Below are 23,517 nucleotides of genomic sequence, written 5' to 3'. Positions count from 1 at the left end.
GTCTATCGCTAGGCTGGAAGGTGTAATAAAGCAACCTTTGTATAAAAAGGGAAAAAGAAGGAGACTTTCAAAAGGCAAAAGACCGACTCGTGAGAAGGTAGTTGGGAAGTGAATAAGTACATGCAACATGCAACATGTCCACCTTCCAAAAAAGAAAAAAGAAAAAAAATACGTGTCTCTCTCATTCCTCCAAAGATACACAACAAAAGTCCCCACATATCCAACAAACAGTACCTATTGCCTCACTACACCGGCATGGCTTGAAGTGATACCGCCACTCCGCATGGTACCTACACGCCACGGCGTCAGGGAGAGTAGAAAGCAAAAGAAAACCTGAACAAGCGATTGTCTGGCAACGAAAGTCAAGTAAGGTGGGGAACAAGACGAAACAACACCAATCACAAAGTTCGATGACGTTTAAATTGCGACGGTAAACTTGCTGATGTGCCGTCTCAACGAACACATACACATCTTTTTATATATAAATGCCAATTGCACGAACAACCGGACAGCACCGACAACCAGAGAACGGCGCACACCAGTTATTATCGACACAGCAGCTAATGATACAAATATACAAAAACGAGTGCATAAGGTTGGGAAAATAACGCACTCTGAGGGTAGCAAACATTCTCCCCTCCCCCGGGAATGCATTAACATCGGAGTGCGAAGTAGCGCATTCGCCATCGCTGCAGCAATCGAACGCCGTACTTTCGAGCGGTTTCACGTACAGAAAAGGGAATTAAATCTGCCGCAATCCCCGGTGGCGGTGTCTCCACACAATCAACACAACGTTCAACCATGGCGTGCAGCGACCGCTGCATGCCTGCACTCATTGAACTCTCCGGGAACTCCTGCGGCCCAACGCCAATGTAAAAGAGAACCGGCTTCGCGGGGCGCGACCCCCGGGGACCATAAATCTTTTCCCAAGCAGGAAGGTACCGTGGATTACTGAGATGTTGGTGCAAGTAATATGTGTAATGCCCAGCCCGCACAAAATTTATAACAAACTCCTCGGTTATGCTGTCGCAGGAAGTAATAAAGGCAGATGCATGAGGACCTGTGATCAGTGCATCAAACCTCATGTATTGAGGTGGCGTGTATGAGCCACCTACCGCCTCTTTGCTAAAACGATGGACAACTTCCTGATCGGCAGATGTATTGCGGTATGCGTAGAGTTTGGTATTTTGTAGCTGATTCACGTTGTTAAATGGCTCTCTAGAATCTGCAATAATTCCCAAAACCGTTTGAAACGTTTTCACATTGTACGTGCGACGGAGAAGCAAGTTGTACGTGTACTCCCGCCTGTGGTAAACGCGGAGTTGGTTCATGTTTTCAATGACAATTGGATGGCGGTTTGCGCCTGTGAAAGACGAATGGTAGTGTGTGAGAGCGAACCCCATATTTCGGTACGCAAAAAGCGTGCGATCCTCAATGTGTCTCCGTATTGGTGCAGCGTTGGGCTCCGCAGGGTCAACAATCGCAACAGGGATCGTTTCATGAATGTGCATCGCGCCCCTCCTCCAAAACCCTCCCAGTTGCCCAATTTGCTTATTCGCTCGCTTACCATTCCACGAAGCGGAGTGAGCGATTGCTGGTGTGTGTATGGAAAAGAATAATACCCACAACCTGGCGCATCTCACAACGCCAGAACGAACAGTGAACATAGTGATTTTTAGAGAGGAAATGGCAAGAACAGTAATAATAGAAACACTACCCACACTTCCGTTTACAGTGCACCACGAGCCCCCATGCAAATAAGCCACGAACAAGTGTAGAGGAAAAGAGAAACAAACAAAGTAAATACATCCACAACCCGTCATGGCCAGCGGCGAGTACCTGCACCGGCACCAACAAGTGACGAGCCTTCATTAACTGGAGTGTGTTTACCCCTCTATTTCACACACCTCTTTACTGCTGCAACTTACTTGGGAGTTGATATGTTTTGACATGCCGAATACTTGGCAGCCTTGCACCGTATGGACGCCTCGTAGCCCTACAAAAATGAGAACTTTCCAACACAAGCATGACTCCCTGCAAACATGAAATACACCAGCACACATTGCATAACGGCTAGTAGGGAAAACTTGAAAAACGTTGTAATCATGCTTGGCAAGATGCGGTGATAAAATAGACGTTGTCCTTCCGAGTGTGCTGATCAGATACAAAATTTGTTTCACCACCACGCTATCCTTCATTTTAGAGCTGTTGACAAAACTTCCTCTCCCACCGGACTAAATCAGCCGTCTTAAACTTCACACTTAGGGCCTTACGGATGACCTCCACCTCATCCTTTCCTTCATGAGCGGTGTTCAGTGCAATCAGTAACTCTGCACCATCCCTCGCGCGATCGAGAGCGCTTTTGTGCAGCAATAGAAGAGCAATCGCCACACGATGAATGATCTTCCACCCCTCACAAAGGAACATATCCCAAATACGGGAGAGTAAACCAAAGTTGAAGTGGTATGCAAACAATGTCAGGTACCAGTTGGCTGCAAAGGTAGACAACTCAATGCCATACTCCATGAGCCGTTTGAGCAATTTCTTGCAATGGCGCCCCAACAGTTTCTGCAGTTGATGTAAGCGAACAAAGAGAAGGGGGAATCCAGGAGCATATAACTTGGCCATGGAGTATCTTGGGTTCTCCATAATCGAAACAAATGCACTGAATGTGCTCTCTTCATCCCCAATTTGGATAAGAAGTGTTCCTACGAGAAAGCCCATTCCTTGAACATACCCCGTCTCCGGGTTGAGATTAGCATAGGCGCGAAGAATACTACGCAACCCCATTTGCCCTGTGCTACCCGGTTTATTAAACAATCTATGGGTTGGAAATGTCCTTCCAAGGTCACGCTCGATTATTTCAAACATTGCTGCATCGCGCGGCTGCTGGCTCATAAGAAGATGATAATCCCCGTATTTCTCAAGTTGCCAACCATATGTCATCAGAAGCAGTGGCCACACTGTTTTTCTTTGTGACTGCGGAACACCGACTCGACATAACTTTTTCTTTTTCATATGAGCGCAACCATCCCACCGCAGCAACGCTTTCGACCACCGCTCTCGTACACTCAACTTCTCGGGGTGGACACGAAGGAATTCCTCCTCCATGGCCTTTTCTTCTGAGCTTATAAAAAAACCGAATCGGTCGGTTTCAGCCCCCTCCGTTTCCCGCAGGTTTCGCCCCAACGTGGATGTCGGGATGGTCCTCGACCCCACCATTAAAGGAGGTGGGCGGAATCAACGCCACGCAGCTGATGAAGATAAATTGTAAGGTGAGCAAACGGTGAAAAGAAGCAAAAAAAAAAAAAAGAAAACATTATAAGAAGCAGGAGGTGGGTTAATAGTAATCGAGGGCGGGGAAGCAATTGTACATGAAAGCAAAGAGATATTTTTAAAAAAGGGAAAGGAGAGAAGTGCCAAAAGTGCACACGAAGTCGCGATATAATGCTCAGTGGCGCAATTTGATGGGCCTAACTGCATACAAAAGATCAGATACCTTAATTTTTTTTTTAAACATTAAAACATTATCGGCACGAAACAGTGTAAAGGTTGAAATATACGAATGTTGTAATGGAATTTAATTGTGAAACGTTGAAGTGGTGCGACCACCTCCCGAAACGGCGATACCGACACGAAAAACTAAACGTAACTTCGCCACCAAAGAAGTCTTGTAAGAATATGATCCCAAATTTTCCTTTAAAACTTCCTCTCATCTTTCCCCACATTTTCCTCCCCTCACAGCGATCAACGCCCCAAAGTCCCTTACACGTCAATACAAAAAAAAAAAAAAAGAAAAACTCTCACAACACGTGCCGATTCTCCGATAACTTCAAGTGCTTCTCCTTTCTTTATGTTATCACAGTTCCCAGCTGCTGAAACCTCCTGTGCATATGCGCATTAAAATTCTTCCAGAAACCTTGAACAAACAAATAAAAAAAAGAAAAGAAACATCGACACTTCTCCTCCATATCCACATCCCACATCCCGCAAACCATTGCGTCCGGAAACAAACAACATTCGCCAACAAGAACCGACAAAAACATTGTTTTTCTTCTCTTTTAAAAAAAAAAATTAAATAAAAACAAGCATGGGTGAAAATATAACATACAAAACGTGCCGGTGGGGGAAGCCGGAAGCGATAAACTGACGAAGGTCATATGCACGTATATATATATATATATACCACATAATATATACGTACAATTACACACAAGAGTAACAAGCACCCGTGTTGCCCATTCCCCACGCCCAGCTAGTGGTGAAAATATTTGTCCCACCAACGGCCCTGCTTTCTCACCTCCAAAACTGATGCGAACGGACATGGAAGATTAAGAAAAAAAAAAGAAAGAAGAAGGAAGAACAGAAACAAAAAAAAACTGCACAAGTTAAAAAGTTAAAAGTAAAAATAGAAAAATAGAAAAATAGAAAGATAGGAATGACAAAATGGAGCGTACCAAATCACAGCAAGCATGGAACATGACACGAGTCGAAGCTCACGCAGCCATACACATGGACGCAAGTAAATATGCTGCAAAAAGCACGAGACCGCAGATATGAAGATATGGGTAGGACAACTAATACAAAGAAATGGCGAGACATGACCGTATGCAGAAGGGAACGCGGCATCGACGTGATGTAATGTATGATTTATTATCCCTAGCGGATGTTCTCCACGCGCATGGGGCAGACATGCGGCGCTGAAATGCACACATAAAGACCTCTGCACGGTGTAAAATCTACGCACTACACAAATACGGCAACACATTGAAAGATGAGGTAACAACAACAAAAAAAAGAAGAAAAGCACGTCGGCACCGCCCCCCTTAAGCTTCCTGTCGCAGAACCAAATGCAACCACCAGCAGGGACTACGGTGCTGCAGCCTAAAAAACAAAAACAAAAAACATCTCGTTTATTTCATTTGTGCACACACACACACACACACACACACACACACACACACACACACACGAACATAAACACAAACACACAAAGAGACCGTACAACATTTAATACGTTCCCAACCTTTTTACGCTTCTCAGAAATGTTTACAATCAGAGCACGTGTGTGGATGAAATAAAAAAGACCGCTAGTAGGGGGAGGGGAAAACAAAACGGTAGTGAGACGGCACGGGTATGCGTGCGTTTAATGTGTTTGAAACGAAATAATAAAAAAAGGGGGGGACCTCAGCAGCAGTTAAACCCACTACCATGCATTCGCATTTAAGTGAACGTTTTCATTTTTCGCCAAGTCATTATGCGCACCGTCCCTAAGGCGGCCACGCAAAACTCCCATCTCACGTTTAATTAAATCCAGACGTGTCATTACAATGTTTTTCATCAGACCGCGGGTCAAGTGTCCGTCAGCAACCAACCACGGCGCCGCGTGCCGTACCATATTAAACTCCGGGTTGAGGTTCATAATGAAGGACTCCAGCACAAGAACTGCAAATAACAAAGACACATACGGCGGATCCATGTGAACTTGATTTACCCGAACACACTCAAATATGGCCTGAAGGATGTTCGTCACAACAGCATCCTTAGAGTGGAGAGGGCGCCAGTGATTAAAGAGCCAGTTCATATCGCTCCTAAATTTATTCTCGTCGGCATACTTTTGGCGCTTGCCCATGCTTAACAGGGCATCGCAACAAAGGTCTGCTTTCCAGTGAACAAAAGCTTCCATGAGGTTGTGAGTGATCACACCCTCATCTTCACTGATCTGTTGGCACAAACCCGCATCTATGAGCCATACACACGGTTCATGGGGGTCGGAGGCGTCAATAATAACATTACCGGGGTGCATGTCACCATGAAGGAATTTGTCGTGCAGTAACATCTTGCACCACGTGTTTAAACCCATATTTGCGATCTTGTCGCGCGCATGTTCCTCCTGAGCGGCCAGAAACTCAACGGAGGCCGGTTCACCCTTGCAAAACGTTTCCACAAGTACACGCTGCGTCGACAACAGTGGTTTGGGAAACCGAACATATGGTTCATTCCTAAAGTTCTTCCGGAATAAAGTTAAATTCCTTGCCTCCAGTCGGAAGTCTAACTGAGCCGCAAGGTGGGTAGTCCATGCGATTGCCAGCGCCGGCAGATCATATTTTTCAAGTGCTGGGACACGATGGTGAAGGAAAGAGGCTAAGGTATTGATTATGCAGAAGTCCTTCACGATAGTCTCAACCACATTTGGGTGCATCACCTTTACAACGACATGCTCTCCTGTGTGGCGCAGCGTCGCACTATGGACTTGCCCAATGGAACCGGAACCAACAGTCTTCTCCTCAATCGTGCTAAATATTTCGGCTGGGTCCTGTTGCAACTCTTCCCTAAGAATCTGAAGTGATACCTCATATGGGTGTGTGTCCACCTCGTCGTATAACTTCTTGAACACAGAACGAAACTCTGGTGAAAAGACATCCTGCCGGGTGCAACTCCACTGGCCAGCTTTCACGAAGGCGGGTCCAGCGCGCTCTACAGCCCGTAAAAGCAGCTGCAACCAGAGAAGATACCAGTCACGGCGAAGCCTCATCACCACATACAAGACGGCAACGGGAAAGAAAATTAGGAAAAGTTCGACGACGCGTCGCGCCACCACCCACCGGCTAGGTTTGGGGACGGCTTTGCCATCCAACAATAGCGAGCCATTGCCATCCACCACCGGTGCAAAAACTGGAAGAACTGGCCGAGTTCTCTGGCGGTATTCCACGTAAATGGCGATTCCTCCTACCGAGGCAACGGGCAATGTAACGAAGGTAGTGAGAACTTTGTGACTCCAAATGCGGCGAAGCATTATTTTGCCTGCAACAGGAGGGAAAAGAGAAGTCAGGAATGAAGACTAAATGCTAATCTCCAATACGCCCAGCACTGTGCCTAGTAAGATACTCTCGTTTTCCAGAGAAACAACAGCGCCCCACCTATCCAGTGACGATACTAATAGATGCAGAGTGGGTGATGGGAAAGCAATGAAATAAAACACTAGCAGCACAAATAGATAAAGAATGAAAAATGGAAAACCGATGGGGGGAAGGGAGACACAGAAACAGAAACAGAAACAGAAACAGGTTACATTACTTACTTGGATCAACCGTGCAAACCAACCAAGGCAATTGACAAGGAAGACAAAGAAGGCACATGAGAAACAAGAAGAACGACGAATTTGGCTGGGGGCTGCGAAGCGTTTGCCACAAAAGATGCCCCAGTCCATGAGATGTAACTACGATATACGCACACACATAAACACACATATACACAAACACTCACACTCACACTCACACCAGCTTCAAACATACACGCGCACGCACCACCTGTCACAGAAAGAAATGAAGAGAAATGAACCCCAAGACATTATCCGTTTCCACAGTAACACCCAAGAGCCTGCCGGGTCAACCTCATCACATGTCGTCACCCGCTTAGTAATCACTTTGCTACTGTTATGCACCACCCAAATTTGTCCAACATCCACAGAGGCGGTTGAAAGGGGCAAGCAAGGTGCCCTCCTTTTCAGGTAAACACAAGGTGACGAGATGTTATTTTCTTTTTACTTCTCTTCTGCAGTGGGAAATAATAGGGAGTTGCAAAGCGCAATTGTAGCGACACGCACGTCCGCCATATATCATTGCGATATCCCTCTTTGTGCGCTCCGAATCAGCTACAACACGAAGCACAAGCGCACACATGTATAGAAGAGAAAAAAAAAAAGAAGTGTTTCGCATTGCGCCGTTGGCTTAAACGTGTGTGCTTTTCCTTCGTGAACAATTCTTTTCCCTCAACCACACTCACTCTTAATTCTTCCTTTCTCTCCTCCTTGATCATTCCTCCGTTGCTCCTTTGAATGCTAAAGAACTTGTTGAGGCCCTTTTTGCATTACTTGTGTGATTTCGTTTCATTCGCAAAGAAAAAATTAACAACAATAATAACAGTTGCATGGGTTACCTCTCCCTTTGTTTTGTTATTCTTTGGCCCTTCCCTCGTCTTACTTACTTGGAGCATATCTGTCTGAATCCCTTTGATTTACTTTTTCAATACCCCTTCCCCAGTCAATACACACACACATACACACACATACACACACCGGCATAATCTACCTTAAAGGAAGATGTTAGCCGATAGGAACTAATTGCGCCTCCCTTTGCGGGACTTGCACACCCACTCACGTGAAAACAAAATGCACTCCATGTGGCCGGAAGGACCCCACATAAACAACTTCATGCGCACCATGAAAGCCGCTGAAGCGCCTCTTGAGCCTTCTCCTGGTTACCTTGCGCCAATTCAAGGAATATGACTAACAAATGGTACGCCAAAACCGCATCCTGATTATTACCGCTGGAGCTCTCATCCTTTTCCTTCGCCGCACGCGTTTCGTATAATTTCGACAGTAACGAATCTACAACAGAAGTTGCCTGACTCCATGAGCCGTTCACAATGTGAGTTATGGCGAGGTTAATGAACAGCACCTCTACGCGACCCTGCTGGTAGGCATCCAATTGCTCTGGTGGGGAACCTGCCACGAGGCTGGATAGCGAAGAACGGCGGAGGACCTTTAGGGCCCGGTCCGGCTCGTTGAGGTGCACTAACGCCTCCACCATGTACGAAAGAAGAGCTGTGTGAAGATTCGGTGAGAGAGGGCGGCGGTCGTGCAGAAGAAGAAGGTCTGATCCCACATTCACAACTACAGTATAGTTCTTCCGGACAATCTCCAAAGCGCACCAGTAGAAGAGCGCAAAGTGGATGAGCTGTGCATTGTGAGGGAAAGCATCAGTTGCACTAATAGTGGTGTGGTTTTGTGGTAGAAGAAGTGCCAACGCGTTCTGTATCGCGCAAGATGCCAGCGCCTCTAATGCAGTTCCAACAGAATTGTCCTTCAGATCAACAAGTGGACTCTGCGTAATCACCGCCCACGGAAGAGTAAGGAACTCGTAGTTGGGCAATAACTTCCCGTTATGCAACTGCTCCGAAAAGCAATCTTGCATGCGCTCATACTCCTCCCGCGATCTCACACGCTTCTGTGCGTGCAACTTACCGATTGAAGCCTCCGCAAAGCGAACCCAAAAGAGTGGAGAACTTTTCATGAGCTCCTGCACTGACAGAAAGCACGTAATGGCACTGTCATACTCCCCTCGAAAAAGTGCACAGAGGCCAGCATTGTACACGATGGGCTGCCGCACCAACAGGGAATTACACTGCTGAGCTGCTTTCTCAGCCTTTGCGAAGCAAAGAGACGCCACATTTAGTTTGGAATCACCCATTGCAAGCACACCAAGGTTGTTGAAATGGGCGGCCCCCTCTCCATCAGTGGCATGTGGTAGCTCATGAATATTACCCATATCACTGAATGCGGCCTTCACCATGAGCGACAATGCGGGGTCTTCATTAAAGGCATTGAGCTTCTCGGAAAGAACCTGCTGAATCAACTCGTCATCGGACCGCTGGCGATGTCTGGAGCCGGGGGGCATTCGCGTGATCGCCTGCAGGAGCGACAAAACCCTCGCAAGCACGGCTACGGAAATACTGGTGTGCATAGCAAGCAATGCACGAAGGATAACGGCAGCCTCGTGAACCAGCCCGGAGCGTGCCAGCAGCAGCGCGCGATTAAAGTGGGCAGTTTCGTGTCCCTCATAGAGTAGCGTTACATTGGGTTTCGTATCTTTATCATTTGTTGAGGAAAAGGCATCGCTCGATGTGTCGCCTAGTGCAGCGATGGTTTGCTCCACATCCGCATGGTTCAACAGTAGCCGGACGATGGCTAAGTTGTGCTGAACCTGAAGATCGTCCTTTGGCATCTTTTGAAGGAGGGTCTCGCACGTTTGGTAGTCTTGAGCTTCAAAAGCTTTGCGAACCTTTTCTAACTGTTGTCTCAAGACATCATCCGTCATTTCTACGTCCCTTCTGTCTCACGTTGCGCTTGTCCCCTCCTTTTTTATCTTCGTTCGTCTGAATGAATTCAAATTATATGTACCTTTTGCCTTTTTGGCGTGATCTTACTGTTATTTTGATTTTCCTCTTTTTTCTTTTTTTTCTTTTACTTCTTTACTTTTTTTTTTTTTAATTGCTCCTTTTAGTCCCTCCCCGGTTCGCAACTTCGCGTTCGTTGCACAGGTTCCCAGTTATTCTCCTGAATTCTCTTCCCCTTCTTCCTTATATCACCTCGCGCGCACGCAACGGACACAGAACAGTGCACGGAGGCATAAACGAAAAGAGAAGTGACGGTGAAGAAAATTTAAAAAAAAAGAAAAAAGTACAGCACACACCAAAGGATTAAGTGGGCAGAAGATGAATACGGTGGAAAGAGGGGGGAAGAAGCTTTTTTACTCATTTCATTTCTGGAAGCAGAAAAAAGGGGGGAGGGAAAAGGAAGAAAGCAGGAATGGCGCCACAAATAATACACTCCCTGCAAGGCACAACACACCGACGGAGAGAATCAAGCGGGCACTATACCTAAACACATATATTTGCAGATGCATATAAATATATAAATATATGTATGTGTGTGTATGTGTGTATGTGTGTTTGTGTGTTTGTGTGCTACCGGTGCACCTAAATATACAAAGCCTTTGTTGGTTTGTTTTACCCACGGCTACGGTGCTAATGACAGACAGCGTGTCACTCTAACAAAATTGCACACGCAAACACTTTGCATTTTTCACATATATATATATATATAACACATAGGACTGTTACTTCTTAGGGGTGAGAAGCATACGAACAAACTCCTCTTTTGACACACGATTGTCGTGGTCCAAAACGTCCGCCTCTTCAATCATCCGCTTGAGAACATCCTCCGGGATATCCTCCCCAAGTTCCTGTGTCACACGCTTTAAATCTTCGAGGGTAATGTAATCCGACTTCCCTTGAGTAAAGTGTGGAAAGGTGAGCATTACCTCCTCCTTGTCATCGGTAAAAAGCTTAGCCCGGAGAATCGCCTCAAATTCGGGAAGAATAAGATTACTTGACACCCCACTCCTGTCCATCTCCGCAACTAACCGCTTGATTGTGTCTTTATGTGGTTCGTAACCAAGTGCTCGAAGAGCGACTTTGAGGTCGTTCGGCGTGATGGTTTCCGTACCGTCGACGTCAAGTATAGAAAAAACCTCTTTAATGTCGGCGCGCTGAGCGTCCGTCAACTCCGGCGGGAGTCGCGGCATCCCCATCCGCGAACCATCATCTCCGTCCATAATCTAATTGGATTATCTAAAAAAAAAAAAAAAGTTGCTTTTATCCCTTGCTTTCTCAATCGCAACTGCACGCGCCAAATCCCCCAGCCGATGCAGCAGAAATCTGTTCTAAGCAACCGACAAAAAAATGAGTAATAAACAGCAAAAGAAAGTGGATTGTGTTTGTAGGTGTCATTATTATTTTTTTGTCCAGTATGCCTTTTTTTATTATTACTATTTCTTTACACCCGCACCAGTCAGTGCATAAACGTGAAACACTCACAAGTACACACGCCATTAGGGGGAATGGGGAACCGCTCATGTGTGCCTTCGCATGGGTTCTTCAAGAGAAAAAAAAAGATGGGGGAGGCGCATCCTTCACACCCACGGAGTAAGCTGGAGGAGACAAACTGTTTCCATTTATATATATATATATCAATATATATATATATATATATATATATTGATAGATAGAGAGGTATAGAGATATAGAGATATGAATAGATGAGTATGAATATAAACATGTACACGCAAAATGCACATTTTTTTGTTTTTACAAGGTGCTGGGGAAAAGAAGCCAAATCGACACGACTGGGTACACTTCAAAGCTGGGTAAAGGCCCTAAACGCTCGCTTCTCCTTTCCCTTCTGCACCTCTCAAATCCATCAGCTCCTGCTAGTCTTTTTTTTTTTCAAACTATATGCCTTCCCCTTTTTTCCACCGCAGTTTTTGTTGTTCATTCGATTTCCTGGAAATGTTGCCTAATAACCCAACTCACAGCGCAAACGCACCACCAAGCGACAGTGTTGCAGGTAAAAAAGAAAAAAAATACCGAGACAAGAGCTGCCTAAATTCATCTGTGGGGGTCCTCAAACGGTTTGCCGCCCACAGAGTCATATAAAAATAATAACAGCTCGGTGGGTAACATGCGCTACAAAAAGAAAACGCGTGGTAGTGGGCGAGTCATTATTCACTCATAGGCGCCTGAATAACATCAAAGGGGATATTGGCGGAAAGGCAAGCTCCACCTTACCTTCAACCTTCAAGTAAGTCCAAGCGACTTTCATGAATAATGATGACTCTCACCCCCTTATTTTTTATTGTTCCACGCGTAGGCGCTTATCCTCATCCACTCGCGCAACCGCCTGTCAGCGACTCTTTCGGTAGCGTGTGCACGTTGGAGCGGGGATGATCGTCAGCAGGACGTCTTCCACCAAAAATGTACCCTCGTCGCCCTCTAAGAACAGGGCGCTCAACTACCTGTTGTGGTGGTTCCGAGGAAAACATTGTTTGGAAGAACAGACACACACCATCAACGATGGAAAAAAAGGTATCAACAAGGCTGAAGCCCCGTTGCTCCACAATTCTGCCGTTCTCAATGTACACCATCGTTTACACCAAATGCAGCCGTTTCTCCACGCGGTTTCCCGCTCCAACTAAGGCTGCAGCGGCGGCTATGTTTTTTAAACAAACACAAACACAAACACAAACACAAACACACACACACACAGGAGCACGCTTTGGTGACTGGTAACGGTAAGGTAGGGAAAGTTGGCCCTCCCCAGACCAAAAAAATTGCCCCTCCCTTGTTTTCCCTAGTCTCCTTCGCAGAGGCAATGCCAACGGCAAGGAGAGAGAAAGAAAAATGAAAAAGAAGATTGAGGGTAACTACAGCAGCAGACAATATAACCGAAAAGAAACGCAAAAAAAAAGGATGAAATCCATGATCGATAAACGACACACCACCACAAATCAAACAGTGATGGGAAACCGCCTCATCACCGTGGCAACTTATCATCCGGTGGAAAAGGGTTGAATAGGTTAAGAAGCTATTAAACAAAGTGAAACAAATAAGTGGAAGCAACTTAACCCCCAACGCAGGTTTCCAACGGGCCACCTCTCATGTCACCCCCTACTCAACTGCGCACTTGCCCGGAAGGGTTAGTCTCTTTCCACTCGAGACACAACACACATAAGAATCACCTTGATACGGAGCCTGACGCAGCAAATGCAACTAAGTGTTAAACCCGGTTAAAGCGAGATGTAGAACTGACATGTCATCTACTCCTTCCGATGTCTTAGGGTAGGGCACGGCGTAGAAGAAAAGGGCGCAAAATAGAAATGGCGTGGAAACCCCTTCACAACCTCTCGCAGACCACTCCACACGCACGCAACAATTCGCCCATCATTGCAGTTGAAAACATTCCGCCAAGGTGGACAAACGAAGGTCACTGAGCCACATATCTCCTTCACCCTCCCTTCCTTCATTACCAACAGTAGTTCAACTTCCAGTCAGCACGCTGTATAAACAGAAAATAAAGAAAACAACGGGTTATGCTAACATCACACGGTTCCGTTAGCGTGGGAAAGCGGCTCGATTCGTATGATCCCTCCGGACCTAAAGACTTCATCTCCGCTTGGCCCGTTATTGTCCCTCTACCTCCACATTTTGCTGTTGTTGTTGTTGCTGCGGTTGCGGTTGCTCGCGTACGCACACCGCTGGCCCATTCATATTTAGTCCTTGCAGTAACACGCAAGCACGACACAGCGACTGGCTCGTGACATACCCGCATCTTGTACAGGCACTCGGTGGATTCTCTGTGGCACACTCTTGCTCCTTCACACGAAGTTGTTCTCCGGTGCGAATGGTGTCCAAAATGCAACGCGGTTGTAGAATTTCGATATTCTTCAGAAGCGTACGCGCCTCACTGCGGAAGGCCTCCTTACTGTACGTGCACTCAGTGGTGAAGTAGTCCAACTTCTTGAAGTGTGCGTACAGTACAATCTCCTTTTCATAAGCGTACTTAAGCGGTTTCACGCGTGGGAGAAGACTTTCCCCCGAGGTGATAGCACTCGTGCACCGCGACAAACGTGGAAGATCCCCACGTAAAATGTTCATCAAAATCGTCTCAGCCAAGTCGTCAGCGTTGTGGCCAGTCACCACCTTTGTCGCCCCCAGCATTGCTGCGCCCCGGTCAAGTGCTTGACGGCGAAACACACCACAATACGTACAACTGCTACGTAAACCCGTAACCTTCACCACCTCATCCATCGTCCAGCCGTACAGCTCCTTGTACGATAACACACGTAGTGGGAGATTGTACACCTCTGCATTGCGATGAACAGTTTTGAGGCTATCGTCACGGTAGCCGGCAATTCCCTCGTCGATGCTCAGTAATAACAGCTGAATCCCATACTCGTGCTGCTCATTCAGGAGTTTCATTAGGTGAATAAGCACGGTGCTGTCCTTCCCACCACTCGCACCACACGCAACAATGTCCCCGGGCTTAAACAATTTCTCCTTCATTATTGTTTCGTGTACCTCAGCCTCAAATAAGTTGAAAAAACAGCGCTGGCACAACAGCTTCCCATTTCTAGGCCTTTTCAATACGGCCTTCTCCTTTTCACAGTGGCTGCATTGCCTCTGTGGCGGCATAAAGAGTTGTTTTTTTTTTCAAGTCCACTCGACACCTAACGCCCGCCACGCCCTTCCCTTGTTTCTGCTCCATAAGTAAAAGAGGCAGAGGAACATGTGCGCACATGTGGAATTGTCCCAATGGCAAAATATACATTAGAAAAGAGTGATTAATTGCACGTAAGGGGGCAAAAATACCCTGCCATAAGATTGGTTCGTTACACAAGGGTGATGCAAATAACGAATGACACAGTCCGGTCAGTATTGTTGCAGCCACAAACAGTAAAAGGCCGCAGGATAAAAATCCACGGGAATGAAGCACAATCCACGTAGCAAACGCGGAAAATGAAGAAGAAAAAAGAGGAATCCGTTGTGCAACAGGCACGACCCTTCGGCACATTCTACTTCACGGCAAAACGAGCTGCTGAGGGTACGACACGCAGGGTTTATGTACATACACCCATTTCCCATAAACAATTGAATGAATCTCATCGTTAAAGGAGGTCCGAATGGTCATATGTTTAACACCACGGCCAAAGACAGTAACATCAAACTGCGGTTTTCTTTCTACGATAACAACCAAAAGGAGATTAAAGACCGCTTGGCGTGAGACCACTCCACATGCTGGTCAGCAGTGAAGAAGGGGGGAAACAATAACAACGAATTGTGTCACTTGCGCCTCTTTTGTCTTTACCAACAGCGCCGAGAGTTCGTTACGTTGGACATCACTTCTCAACGGGCCGCAAACAGCTGACCAAATTGGCTGCCACTCCACAACTACACACTTCAGTCTATCACAAACAGTAAAATAGCATGCCCCGCACACATACATAAACACGCACACACGCACCCCTTCGAGACTACAAGCATCGTATACAACTGGATGACACCAGTGTGCTGTGAAGTTGAAACAGGCAGACGAATATGAAACATGTAGCCCTCACAACCCCATATCAGAGGAGGGAAATAAATAAATATAAAAAAAACGATCAAAAAGAACCGACAGAGAGTCGTGGTCAAACGGTGAATAAACCCTGAACCTTCAACCGTAACACACAAGCAACCCAATGTAGCTTTATAAAGTGTGGTTACAGCCCGTATCCCATGTACCGTTAATTTCAACAAACGGGCACCTAAATGAGAATGGCGGCCTATGAAGACCCCAGTGAAGTCCGAGAGTTCGTCTGACTCACCCAATAGCTGTCAATACGCTCCGCCGTTACTACAAGCACGAAAAAGCGAAAACTTGTTCATAACTCCAACGGCAATGGCACGGAAGGACTCCCATCATATATTAAACAAAGTAATCAGAGCCGCGTCTGCATAAAGCTTTCTATGATTCGAGACGGAGCGATCGCAGCACTCCATGGCACCTCCGCTCCACAAAAAAAAAAGGGCCGCCACTCAGAAGTAGTAGAGCTCTACACCACCTACGCAAAAACACGAGTACTGCAATGATAGTAAAAAAAAAAAAGCATTCCCGTCACCGCAACATTATACAAATGTCCCTCTCAGAAAAACCTATCATGTGGTAAGGCGAAACGTCACACTGCGGGGGACGTAAATATAAGAAAACCGAAAACTTGAGTTAAGGCGACCAACTTCAACCCCCCCTATTACCAAACACACACACACATCCAGAGAATTTTTACGGTTGCCGCTGCAACCGCCTTGGGGAAGGAAAATGATTGGGTTGCGGTGGTTGCTTCACACCGATGAGTACCGGAGCAAGCCGATGACAACGCCCCAGACGGGACGAGATGTCACCACGAACACCAGTGCCGACTCTATCACCACACAGTGTTTGCGTTAACCTCGAGGTTAGTCTCTGGGCAGAGGTAATATCGTCGAAAGAATACCGAATATCCTGGGGAGACAGCTGCCTAGACGAAGGTGACTGCTTTGGACAAACAGGATTCCCAGAGGCAGGATGGACCATCTCTATCTTACCTTTTGAATCCTCCCGGCGCAACTTCAACACGCAGGAAGACCCTCGATGTTGCTTTGTACCACCAGGATCTTTGGCTAAGTAAGCATCCGATTTACCAGCCAACCCCAACTGGTCGTGCCTCTCCCCCGTGTGAACCTCAAGATGCGTGACGGCGCGACGATAATCGCCTGGACTGACAGAATGCACATCACGCTGCACCGAAAGCGCTGGCAACCCACGCAAGGGAGTAACACCAGGAACTATTGTCAATCCCTGTTGTGGTGGTGGGGGTTTGCGGGTGGTGTCAGAAGTGATCTGGCGATGCTGCCATCTACGGGGATGCTGCGGTTGCAGCTCTTGTCCACCCTGAAGTATATGTTTGCTATGTTCTTCATTACGAGCCCGCACCGGGGTAAATGGCGCCGTGTGTTGAGCCACCGGCGCCTTCTCATGAAAAGGGGATGATTGTCCATCGTACTGCTCATTAATCCACGGTACCGCAACCGTCCGCCATAGCACATCGAAAACTCCAGCCACAACTCGTCTGAGCACGTCCTCATTATAAATCACCGGACAACTATCACTAATTGTAAACTCTCTCGTGACACCGTCATCTTCAAACGAAGTAAGACTAGTGTGCGCCTTAGTCCTAGCCTCTACATTAGTTTCAGAGGGTTCGCATACCAAACTTTCACAAATCTCTGTAACTCGTTCCAAACCGCCCGTCCGCTGGCACCCGGTGGCTAAACTATGATTAAATGATTCCTTCATCACTAGCGGGTTTCCCACCAAGGCGAGAGAATCTTCTGGCACCCTTGAGCGCCATTCATAAATCTCACTGTTCAGTACACCTTGGCGAATATGTTCACCACGCGCGGGTCTGTACGGGTTCCACGCCACACGAGGGCCGCACGTCGCCCGAAAAAGGGCTTCCTCACTGCGAACGCCCTCCACTAGTTGGCTAAGAAAGTCCCGGAGGCGGTTCTCTGCCTCACTTTTGCAAACGTAAAAAAAATCCGAAGACCCGCACCGCGATCCAGAGCATTGCTCAAAAGTCATACATTAACCAGCAAATATTTTTCTGCACCTATCAACCTGAAATTAAGCGTGCCTTTGTCCGTTCAAATACTTTTCGCGGGTCCCAGGGGTAGTCACCTCGAATGTACAAATGTGTATTGTCATACACGAAAAAGCGAGAAGAATGAGAACAGTAAGACAAAGAAGATGAATCATACCAGAGAAGGGGAAAACAAAAAATACCTGCAGGTGGGGTAACTAACCGTTCCTCGGTCGGATGAAGAAGAACACCACAACAATTCAAAAAAAAACAAGCGTGAAACATCGAAGACATACAACAAAACGATGACACTGACACTGTAATAAAACCATAGAAGAGCCACACGTACAACAATATGAAACCACATAAATCCCTCGTCCGGGATCAAGCAGACCTTCAGCTCCATGATATGAAAATGGCAAAGTATGGTTTAATTAAGAAAATGAATGACATTTACATCACGAATGTTGAGCCTCCTAAACTCAGGCCGGTAGCGACAGCCTCACAGAACGGGGCTACGGTGAATGCTGTTGTGACACATCAGCCATTAACGGCTGCCAATTTGTTGAAAGCATGTGAAGAGCACCAAACAATACGAGGGTAAAAACGACAGCACCCGCCGTTACGCACTAGGTTCCCACCGCTTCATCACCTTCGCAGTCATTTATTTGGATGAGGGAGGTATTTCCCTTCGCACTTACGTCGAGTCCCTACCCACCAGGCTGTGTAACGAACTTCCTCGCGAAAGACCCAGGAAGTCACCTTTTCTGCAAACGCCAAAGCTTCGCTATCGCCGCTACACGTTTGTTGTATTTAATCTTTTGCATTGCATGAGTGTGTGTTGGCCCTTTTCGTGTCACTACACGCTTTTCACTATCCTTCGAACTGCTACGCACATGGGCGGTGGGCCGCCCCCCTTTCTTCCTCTTGTTTTCCTCATTTACAACGACTGGAGTCCTGGGTCTACTTCTAGTCGCCCGATGGACGGACATAGCAGTTGAAACGCCTTTTAATCCCGAAGGAAGCGCTGCCTTGCGGGTTGCCGTTGGCGCACCCTCCCTGGCCCTCCGGACCGGCGGCCTAAGGGCCTTCCCTCCTCCCCACCGCACAGCACCAAGAAGAGCCATCTGAGGCAAGAACCAGGAAGCCCGCACCGATGCAATGAGGCGCAGCATGGAGCGCAAATATCAAAATATTTCTCACTATAGAGTCTGGGGGTGCCACGGGCACGTGTTCAAGAGAGAAAATAAAACAGAGCGAGGCAGCGTTACCGTCTTTCGGTAAGTCTCTACTGCCTGAACACGTCACCCCGCTACCCACCACTGGTGAGTGCACGGTTGCCCACAGCCTGGTTCTTGAAGGTTATAGCAAACGCAAATGAAGGGAGACACACAGTGGAACAAAATGCATCAAACCCCCTCCCCACCCACCCCCGCCCACAAAGTCGGGGCCTGCCACTGTAATTTACCATATGAACAAAAAAAACCTATCAGTAGCCTTCTAAAAACGTCATTTTCCGCAGCCTTCTCGAGTTCTTGGAGTCTGATGAATGGGAAGAATCACTCTTACAAACAACAAAGGAAAACACTGTACCACGATCCCGTGTGTATAGCAGAAACGAAACTAAGTACTCGACACGTATGCGCGCACATAAATACATATATATACAATCAGGAAAGACTTCAGCATAAAACTATTCCCCATGCATTTGCATTACCGCTATTGTAACTTCCGAAAATTTAACTACGAAATACGGCCAACCTAGGCACTTTAACTCTCGAAAGAATTGTTAACGAACTGAACTATTACGACCGTCGGAAAGCCATGAGGACCGTTGCTGCAACAGAAATGGCAGCAATACCTGCTAGCCCGGCAACTGTTATCGTCTGCCGTGAGACTGCTTCAACGTATTGCTTGAGCGCGATTCCTTGAGGGTGGCCTGGCTTCAGCTCTAACATCCGATTCAAAGACGACAAAGCATTATCATATTTCTTCAGTTTGATCCACCCCACTGCTAAATAGTAGTGAAAAATCACAAGATCGCTTTCTAAGGTATCCTTCGAGCATCGGGTGGGGTTCTCGCACCCTCTCTGACCGTATTTACCGTTCCGTGAAACCACATCTCCGTTCATTTGCTGCCCTTCCCTCCCCTCCTCCGAAGAAACAAGCTGTTGCAAATTCGGAGAAGCAGGGGCAGCACTGCCGTCAGCTGGTAATGGTTCTTCAATTTTGCATGCTTGCTGGAGTTGCGCGTGGGTTGGCCCTCCCCATCGCCTCTGCCATAGAGCAAAAGCAAGCGACTCCATGAGCCGGACACCCGATTCCACGTAAGAGTTCCGTGTATGGGATATCAGAACGGTTGCATATTCAAAGGTGACATCTTGGTTGTTTGGGTCGAGACTGTGCTTATGGCCGACCCGTCGAATAGCATCATCGAGTCCGTGTAGCTCGTCCAAACAAGGTGAAAGCATCCGCCGTATATCAGGGTCCTTTTTGAAGAACTCATCCATAAGTTCCGAGGCCCTATCCATCTCCACTGGGGGTCCTTATCAAATCACCTTACAGCTTTTGCCTGCTACCTTGCGAAAAACTTGTGGAAGGCGGGGCCTGACCTGAACACTCTATACGAATGTCTTTCTTCAAATACTATTTCCACCTTGTCTCTCAACTTGCCACAAAAATAAGCGCAAAAATTAAAATGAACAGCGGTGACCTCCTTTCCTTTCGCACGCCCACGCGCAGCTCTTCCACTGTCGTGCTGCAACGGTTTTACCTTCGGAGGACAGTAGGTCTACAAGTCCTATCGCAAGAAGATATGAAAGAAAAAGATGGTAATTTTTTTTTTTAAAGGTGAATGAGCTTTAAAAACAAGAACAATAAAATGCTACTGGGGTTGCAGGTGACGTAGCACCACATAACCAATTTCCAGCCGTTGCAGAGAGCACCAACAGTAGTAGCGGTGGTGGCAGAAGACACAAAAGGGAGGAAAAGGTGCGGTTGGTGCCACTCTCAGCTGTATAATTCAATGCACATTACCGAAACTGGACGAGGTTCGCATTAGCATTCAATACACGATCACAAAAAACGTACATTCACGATTCCCCTTCAACCAAAAAGCCACATATGCCTCCTGATTCATTCTGTTGTGCACGCTCTTGTTTGCATCCGCGTTGGAACAACCCCAATTGCTTACACACTAATCACTTAGACTGCTCCTGTGCGAGTTTCAGTGTTTCTTTAAGGGCTTTAGAAAATGCTGGGCCACATTCGGCAGCATTCGCTCCCGTGTATTTTAATAAATAGGTTACCACCTTGGTACCTACAGGGAACGAAAACGTGGCGTGTGTGTCTTCTGATTTCGTGAGAATGAAATTTTTTGAGAGCGGTGTATTCAAAGCATATCCATCGCGAACAATAAGTCGATAGAAATACTTTGGTGAGCCACCCGATTTGTCCTCACCACCGTTAGACTCATGCTTCTTAATCTTCGCCTCCCCGACGCCGCAATCCGACCAACTTTTTGTATCCGATTTGAACAAGTAGAGCTTCGAAGGGATAGTGGCGACAACTTCACCCGTCGCGACTGAAACGGGGTCAGCGTTGGCGAGTGCATCCCCCGGAGTTGGGGAAACAGGGGAATCAACGGTGGCTCCCTTATCGTCAGTCTCCTCCGCAGCCTTGGCTAACCTTTCCTTTGCAGCAACAAATGAATTGACTGCGTTGCCAAAGCTGTGTGCTCCTCCAAAGAGTGACCCAGTCCCCGCTAACCCACCACCAACTTCGGGCTTTGTATCAGTCTTATTCCCGTCGCCGGTATTTGTTATCGTACCGGCTGCGGTAGAAGAAAAGTCAGTTGCAGTCATTGCGTTCACCTTCGGCATTGCAAACGCCGGTGCTGCCCCCTCCGTGGGCTTTGGAATGAACGGAAACGCACCGTTGAGTGGCGGTGGTGATATCCCGCTGCTGCTGGCGCTACCACTCGCTACAGACCCAAACTTCGTCACCAACGGTGGGGTACCTGTCGGTAGTGCGCTGGGAAGTGATTTGAATATCCCACCCAGTGACGGCGGGGGTCCCGCAGGTGTGGTCCGAACAACACGCACGATTCGACGTTGGGCCATTGTCTCAGCGTCAGCAAAGGCGGGTTTGTCACCGACATCCTCATCATCGGAGGCAACACCCCTCTTTCTGTCACCTCTAAGGCGGTCCGACATTCGCTAACAGGTGTCGCTCTTAAACCACAGGACGATGATTGCGGCTGCTCAAACACATTACAACATAAGAAAAAAGAAAGGGGGAGTAGAGAAAAAGAGGTGTTGTAATTAGCGTTAAAAGGTGGTGGCTCCCAAAAAAAAAAAAAAAGGAGCACCCATCGGTCAAACGGCGCATCCTCGGTGCAGAACAGGACCAGCATGCTCCACCTTAGGGAAAAGCTCAAGCAAACGCCGCTGCTCATCACTACACAATAACTTTTACTATCATTATTCGCCATGAATGGTACATAGGGCCACAGCAGTGGCGGAAAGCACTGAGGAATTCCCTGAGGGGAAGCGTGAGGGTGCGCACAGCTACATTCGAAAAAAAAAACAAAAACTTTATTGTCATCAGCACAACTCTACAACAAGAGCAGCGCTCCACGAAACCTGTTCATCTGCGCTATCCACCTTTCTTTCGGGAACCCCCCGCATCCGGCTTTTCAAGCTCCAGCTCCAGAAGCGATGTGTTCAACTTCGGTGGAATGCCGCCACCAAAGAGCATAATGCGCCGCCCCTTCTCACTTACACACCCCACTGCGCCACCACGGCCAGAGAGATCCTCACGCTCTAGCGACAGTTGCGCCCACCTGAAATCGGCCAGCGACAACTGAAGAACCTGTGGAAGCGGGCCACGCTCATCTCCCCCAAGGCACACGACGAAATATCCACCTGACACCGCAGCCACACAGCCCTGGCGCCGCGTTGGGACAGATAGGCACGCTTGGGAGGTCCATGTATTTACACCTCCCCGCAGAGTAAAAATATACAAATCGTTCTGCAGGAATGAAGCGAATCCACCAAACACAATCAAACGCTCACCGGCTGCATCGAAAGCGACCGCGGCAGCATCACGTGGTACCGGTGGCACTCCAACCTTGGTCTCCACTATTTCCCATTCCGCCTCATTCTTTTCCATCAGTGGGCCAATCCGCAGCCGCCAAACATCATTTAGTCGCTTTGCGCCATCAAAACCCCCAAACAAATAAACAACGGAGGTGGGTGCAGCATCGTCACTTCCACTAAGCATACCCAACACCATGTTATGTGAAGTGCGTGCCGAAGGAGCTGCACCGACAGGAGGTATTAACGACCAAGCACAACTAACCGGCTCCTTGCTCCCCGGAGGAGGGGTTACCGCAGGATCTGAAGGTTTGGGTGCAAAAAACCACAGGTTGTCAGTATATGTTTCGTCATTCCATCCACCAAAAACAAGACAACAGTCCCCAAACGCAACGGCCGCTGCGTCACGCACCCTTTCGGGTAAAGGAACGCCACAAGACCACTGCTTTGTAGCGACATCCATCTCAACAACCTGCGAAACACTTCGTCTGGCCTTAAGGTCAAAACCCCCACAAAGGTAGAATTTTTTCTCAGTGCACGCAGCAGCGGAACCCAAAAGTTCCTTGATCATGCCGTTTTGTCTGGGACTTGCGCCCTTCCCCGGAGCGGCTTCCACCCACTCGTACTTATTAAGCTTCCTGTGAACAACCTCGGTCGACATCGCTTGCCTCGCAGAGCAGCTCTATAGGATTTACGGGTAAAAAGAATAAAGGGAAAGAGGCATGGGACCACAAGACGGTGGTAGTAATAACAAAGCCGGTTCGCAGGTTGCACACCCGTCGTCCGCGTTGAAAAGTGTTCCTAAGCATAACCGAAAACAGTACGCGTCAGAGACCATGATACCATGTTCAACAACTGTGCAA

General features: G+C 47.5%; 11 protein-coding genes across 11 annotated transcripts, besides 11 other annotated features; all 11 read right to left on the bottom strand.

Moving 5' to 3' along the window:
* Nucleotides 1-653: 653 nt before the first annotated feature.
* Tb10.6k15.1780 (hypothetical protein, conserved) lies at nt 654-1,823 on the bottom strand (the record flags this gene model as incomplete). The annotated part of the gene is made up of 1 exon (XM_818007.1): nt 654-1,823. The coding sequence occupies one exon, from the start codon at nt 1,821-1,823 to the stop codon at nt 654-656; it is 1,170 nt and encodes a 389-aa protein (XP_823100.1).
* A 376-nt stretch (nt 1,824-2,199) lies between these two features.
* Nucleotides 2,200-3,222, bottom strand: Tb10.6k15.1790 (GTPase activating protein, putative; the record flags this gene model as incomplete). The annotated part of the gene is made up of 1 exon (XM_818006.1): nt 2,200-3,222. One exon carries the CDS (start codon nt 3,220-3,222, stop codon nt 2,200-2,202), a length of 1,023 nt encoding a protein of 340 aa, XP_823099.1.
* An 837-nt stretch (nt 3,223-4,059) lies between these two features.
* Nucleotides 4,060-4,085: a sequence feature (AT_rich).
* A 73-nt stretch (nt 4,086-4,158) lies between these two features.
* Nucleotides 4,159-4,205: a microsatellite.
* A 128-nt stretch (nt 4,206-4,333) lies between these two features.
* Nucleotides 4,334-4,379: a sequence feature (T-rich).
* A 548-nt stretch (nt 4,380-4,927) lies between these two features.
* Nucleotides 4,928-4,993: a microsatellite.
* Nucleotides 4,994-5,206: 213 nt separating this feature from the next.
* Tb10.6k15.1800 (hypothetical protein, conserved) lies at nt 5,207-6,796 on the bottom strand (the record flags this gene model as incomplete). The annotated part of the gene is made up of 1 exon (XM_818005.1): nt 5,207-6,796. The coding sequence occupies one exon, from the start codon at nt 6,794-6,796 to the stop codon at nt 5,207-5,209; it is 1,590 nt and encodes a 529-aa protein (XP_823098.1).
* A 428-nt stretch (nt 6,797-7,224) lies between these two features.
* Nucleotides 7,225-7,307: a microsatellite.
* Nucleotides 7,308-8,047: 740 nt separating this feature from the next.
* Nucleotides 8,048-8,077: a microsatellite.
* A 133-nt stretch (nt 8,078-8,210) lies between these two features.
* On the bottom strand, nt 8,211-9,878 carry Tb10.6k15.1820 (hypothetical protein, conserved; the record flags this gene model as incomplete). The annotated part of the gene is made up of 1 exon (XM_818004.1): nt 8,211-9,878. One exon carries the CDS (start codon nt 9,876-9,878, stop codon nt 8,211-8,213), a length of 1,668 nt encoding a protein of 555 aa, XP_823097.1.
* A 120-nt stretch (nt 9,879-9,998) lies between these two features.
* Nucleotides 9,999-10,049: a sequence feature (A-rich).
* Nucleotides 10,050-10,483: 434 nt separating this feature from the next.
* Nucleotides 10,484-10,527: a microsatellite.
* Nucleotides 10,528-10,679: 152 nt separating this feature from the next.
* Tb10.6k15.1830 (centrin, putative) lies at nt 10,680-11,177 on the bottom strand (the record flags this gene model as incomplete). Its single annotated transcript, XM_818003.1, has 1 exon — nt 10,680-11,177. One exon carries the CDS (start codon nt 11,175-11,177, stop codon nt 10,680-10,682), a length of 498 nt encoding a protein of 165 aa, XP_823096.1.
* Nucleotides 11,178-11,577: 400 nt separating this feature from the next.
* Nucleotides 11,578-11,620: a microsatellite.
* Nucleotides 11,621-12,623: 1,003 nt separating this feature from the next.
* Nucleotides 12,624-12,666: a microsatellite.
* Nucleotides 12,667-13,581: 915 nt separating this feature from the next.
* Nucleotides 13,582-14,592, bottom strand: Tb10.6k15.1850 (hypothetical protein, conserved; the record flags this gene model as incomplete). Its single annotated transcript, XM_818002.1, has 1 exon — nt 13,582-14,592. One exon carries the CDS (start codon nt 14,590-14,592, stop codon nt 13,582-13,584), a length of 1,011 nt encoding a protein of 336 aa, XP_823095.1.
* Nucleotides 14,593-15,535: 943 nt separating this feature from the next.
* Nucleotides 15,536-15,557: a sequence feature (AT_rich).
* Nucleotides 15,558-16,219: 662 nt separating this feature from the next.
* Nucleotides 16,220-17,560, bottom strand: Tb10.6k15.1860 (hypothetical protein, conserved; the record flags this gene model as incomplete). The annotated part of the gene is made up of 1 exon (XM_818001.1): nt 16,220-17,560. The coding sequence occupies one exon, from the start codon at nt 17,558-17,560 to the stop codon at nt 16,220-16,222; it is 1,341 nt and encodes a 446-aa protein (XP_823094.1).
* A 756-nt stretch (nt 17,561-18,316) lies between these two features.
* On the bottom strand, nt 18,317-18,733 carry Tb10.6k15.1870 (hypothetical protein, conserved; the record flags this gene model as incomplete). Its single annotated transcript, XM_818000.1, has 1 exon — nt 18,317-18,733. One exon carries the CDS (start codon nt 18,731-18,733, stop codon nt 18,317-18,319), a length of 417 nt encoding a protein of 138 aa, XP_823093.1.
* A 630-nt stretch (nt 18,734-19,363) lies between these two features.
* Tb10.6k15.1880 (hypothetical protein, conserved) lies at nt 19,364-20,089 on the bottom strand (the record flags this gene model as incomplete). The annotated part of the gene is made up of 1 exon (XM_817999.1): nt 19,364-20,089. One exon carries the CDS (start codon nt 20,087-20,089, stop codon nt 19,364-19,366), a length of 726 nt encoding a protein of 241 aa, XP_823092.1.
* Nucleotides 20,090-20,758: 669 nt separating this feature from the next.
* Nucleotides 20,759-21,772, bottom strand: Tb10.6k15.1890 (hypothetical protein, conserved; the record flags this gene model as incomplete). Its single annotated transcript, XM_817998.1, has 1 exon — nt 20,759-21,772. The coding sequence occupies one exon, from the start codon at nt 21,770-21,772 to the stop codon at nt 20,759-20,761; it is 1,014 nt and encodes a 337-aa protein (XP_823091.1).
* A 442-nt stretch (nt 21,773-22,214) lies between these two features.
* On the bottom strand, nt 22,215-23,315 carry Tb10.6k15.1900 (hypothetical protein, conserved; the record flags this gene model as incomplete). The annotated part of the gene is made up of 1 exon (XM_817997.1): nt 22,215-23,315. One exon carries the CDS (start codon nt 23,313-23,315, stop codon nt 22,215-22,217), a length of 1,101 nt encoding a protein of 366 aa, XP_823090.1.
* Nucleotides 23,316-23,517: the final 202 nt, after the last annotated feature.

The sequence above is a fragment of the Trypanosoma brucei genome, chromosome 10, assembly GCF_000002445.2.
Source record: "Trypanosoma brucei brucei TREU927 chromosome 10, whole genome shotgun sequence".
Taxonomy (NCBI): domain Eukaryota; phylum Euglenozoa; class Kinetoplastea; order Trypanosomatida; family Trypanosomatidae; genus Trypanosoma; species Trypanosoma brucei.
The sequence above is the reverse complement of the archived record's forward strand: the minus strand, read 5'-3'. Positions and strand labels throughout refer to the sequence as shown.